Source organism: Glandiceps talaboti, chromosome 23, assembly GCF_964340395.1.
Source record: "Glandiceps talaboti chromosome 23, keGlaTala1.1, whole genome shotgun sequence".
NCBI lineage: Eukaryota > Metazoa > Hemichordata > Enteropneusta > Spengelidae > Glandiceps > Glandiceps talaboti.
This window is the reverse complement of record NC_135571.1, coordinates 4,934,980-4,938,689: the sequence shown is the minus strand read 5'-3', so window position 1 is coordinate 4,938,689 and position 3,710 is coordinate 4,934,980. Positions and strand designations below refer to the sequence as shown.

General features: G+C 37.3%; 1 protein-coding gene across 1 annotated transcript; it reads right to left on the bottom strand.

Moving 5' to 3' along the window:
- Positions 1 to 430: 430 nt before the first annotated feature.
- On the bottom strand, positions 431 to 3,254 carry LOC144453186 (monocarboxylate transporter 13-like; the record flags this gene model as incomplete). Its single annotated transcript, XM_078144464.1, has 3 exons — positions 3,023 to 3,254; positions 1,092 to 1,235; positions 431 to 972 (listed from the first exon to the last, which is right to left on the bottom strand). Coding segments are annotated over exons 1-3 (918 nt in total), but the record flags the coding sequence as incomplete, so codon positions are not given.
- Positions 3,255 to 3,710: the final 456 nt, after the last annotated feature.

The window sequence follows — 3,710 nt, the reverse complement described above, 5'->3', positions numbered from 1 at the left end:
ACTTTTGGAATTAAAGACACGTAATTTGCATATCACTGATAGGGTCGTGATGTCATGAACATTTAAACACCCATACATAAGAATGCTCCCACCAAATTTCAGATCGATCTGCTCAGTAGTTTTTAAATGACCAAATATCAGCTCATTTTTGTCATATTCATATTAGAGGTGTAATGTTGGGTTTCTTACCTGCTATCGAAATACCAGTAAAGCTACCAATACCAAACGTAAATAGATACAAGCCAACAGCGCTTGGGTAAAACTTCATCTGCACAAACTCCTTTACAACAACATAGGGTAATGAATTGTATACTGCACTTGTTATGCCGAATAGAACACAGTATATTATCATGACATTATAATCGTAGATAAGTGGAAAGGTAATGTTCAGTATTCCCCACACGGAGAGGCTGCCAGCCCAAATGCATATAGGTGGTACAAGTCTGAGATCGATAAACCAGCCATGTGTTAGCCTCGTTATGCATGAACTTGCTCCAATGACTGTCATCAGTAAAGCTCCATCGGTTGGGTCAATTCCGGCGTCTCCTGTCCGTTGCAGTAGGAATGTAAGGAACGTCCCGTTTGATGCAGACAAGAAGAGAATACACACTACAAATCCGATGACGCGTGGCTGAACCCATAACAGATGAAATCCAAACAACATGCAAATACGTTTGCACATGCGTACACAATGATTGTTTCTTTGTTCAGTCATTTGATTATCTTTTGTAGCTGTGTTCAGTGGACGAAGTAAAGTTGCTGCAACGCAGAGATGAGCAATAACACCTGATAAAACGATACAAGCTCCCTGCCATCCGTACTTGTAGATAAGTAACTGAGTTAATGGTGGTATACCCATGACACCTATACCATAGCCAGCCACTGCTAGTCCATTAGCTAATCCGTGTCGTTTGTTAAAATATTGGCCCAGCAAAGTAAACGTTGAAGTAAAAGACAGCGATAACCCAAAATCTAGCATAAAATAAACAAATGTGATAAATTAGTGGGTGGTGGTTTGAGCATTGAACTAAAAACAAGATATGAAGATTATGGTAGAGGCTTCCTAAAAGACGATATAGCAATGGACTTACTTGCCAAAACTGCCAACGTTAGACACAAGACAGCGAAGCTGTTGACAAAACCACTAAGGAATAGTCCTACAGCACATAAAATACCACCAATCACAGCTATACATCTTGCCCCATATTTCTTACTTAGAAACACTGCTATCGGTGCTGCAAAAAATAAAAGGATACCTTGGAGATTATTTATATTAAGTGTTATGATCTTAGATTTCACACTGACATGTACATGTAACGTAGAAACAGAAACAGCAAGCTTAAAATTGACATGGCTTCCATAAGGCCAAAGTCTTTAGACTATCGTTTCTGTACACAATAATTGTTGGAATATACACAGACCATATGCGATTAGTTTTCATAACTGAAAATCGGTCATTATACAAATGGCTTATGTAACCTACAAGGTACATCACCAAGCTTTCCAGAACATATGCGATTAGTTATTTTTGAGGTACGTACGAAATTATATTGAATATGAGGTGTGCATTTGCAAGACATTAGCTAATACTGAACATAATCAATTATGCAAATTTGTCAATAATTATACTAAAAGCTACACCAACATGTGCATTTAAAGTATATATGAGGTATGTAACATAAATTCAGGTATTCATTATCAAGATATAGCCTAATTACTGTAAATCATTTTAATTATAAATTGACTCATCGACACTAAATGCTACATGAACAAACCGTTTGTGCACTTTGTTATTAATGATGTTTGTAGTAAATTATAGTGAATTTGATATGTACATTCTTGGCCTAATTACTGAAAATAATTAATTATGCAAATGGTTCATTACAACTAAGACCTATATTAGCAAATTTATATGGCACATGAACTTTATTATCATCAAATGTATGTACCAAATTATTTGCAGCGTGCATTCTTACTTAGGATATAGCCCAATCACTGAACACCAGTATTCATAGTCTGTAAGTTTCTAGTCTTTAGTTTATTTCATATTATACCTAGGGATCTCACGAAATAACGGAATACCTAGGGTATCTCATGAAGTAATGGAATACCTAGGGATCTCACGATATAACGGAATACCTAGGGTATCTGACGAAATAACGGAATACCTAGGGTGTCTCACGAAATAACAATACCTAGGGTGTCTCACGAAATAATGGAATACCTAGGGTATCTCACAAAATAACGGAATACCTAGGGTGTCTCACGAAATAATGGAATACCTAGGGTATCTCACGAAATAACAATACCTAGGGTATCTCACGAAATAATGGAATACCTAGGGTATATCACGAAATAACGGAATACCTAGGGTGTCTCACGAAATAACAATACCTAGGGTGTCTCACGAAATAATGGAATACCTAGGGTATCTCACAAAATAACGGAATACCTAGGGTATCTGACGAAATAATGGAATACCTAGGGTATCTCACGAAATAACAATACCTAGGGTGTCTCACGAAATAATGGAATACCTAGGGTGTCTCACGAAATAATGGAATACCTAGGGTATCTCACGAAATAACAATACCTAGGGTATCTCACGAAATAATGGAATACCTAGGGTATATCACGAAATAACGGAATGCCTAGGGTGTCTCACGAAATAATGGAATACCTAGGGTATCTCACGAAATAACAAAATCCCTAGGGTATCTCACGAAATAACGGAATACCTAGGGTATCTCACGAAATAACAATACCTAGGGTGTCTCACGAAATAATGGAATACCTAGGGTATCTCACGAAATAACAAAATCCCTAGGGTATCTCACGAAATAATGGAATACCTACGGATCTCATGAACTAACGGAATACCTTGGGTGTCTCACGAAATAACGGAATACCTACTGTATCTCATGAAATAATGGAATACCTAGGGATCTCACGAACTAACGGAATACCTAGGGTATCTCACGAACTAACGGAATCAAGGGAGGTTTTATTGGAGTTAATTTACCCGAACAATGGGAAACGAATAGTCCAATCGATGCTATAAGTGATATCCTCATTGCTCCTTCGTTGAAATACGTCTTCATTCTGACCAGTAAGACAGCAATGGATGCAATCACACCATCGAGTATAGCTTGACTAATATGAGCACTTAGAACGATGAACCAGCCCCAACCACCATCCGGAGCCTTGTCTCGGACAGATGAGATAGTGTCGTCGGCTTTTGATTGAGCATCCATTTTTTGAAAGCCTCAAAGTTGTATCCGATACCAAGTAGTATGTTGTTTTATACAAAATAATCTGTATGTGAAATGAAATGTGAAAATGTTAGTTTATTTTTTATTTAGCCTTGTACACTATGTAAAAATAGTTTAATTATTGACTTGGCGAATGGTGTTTGCACAACCAATGTATAAGATTTAGTGATGCTATAGGTATTGTAGTCTCTCTCAAAATGAGAGTTAGAAAATGCTGTCAGAAATGTTAACACGTGTCTCCCTATGGTAACTTAGTCAGAGAGCCGCCATATTGGATAATAGAGCAGCCATATTGGATTTATGCCATCAACGACCAGGTATGCATTCTTGTGTATACTGGTGTATATTAGTCTGCTGCCTATCATAGCATCATATTCTGTTGGAAAACTAGTTTTTACTTTTGAATAACCCAAAATGGTGGTGCATAATGAAAGTTTC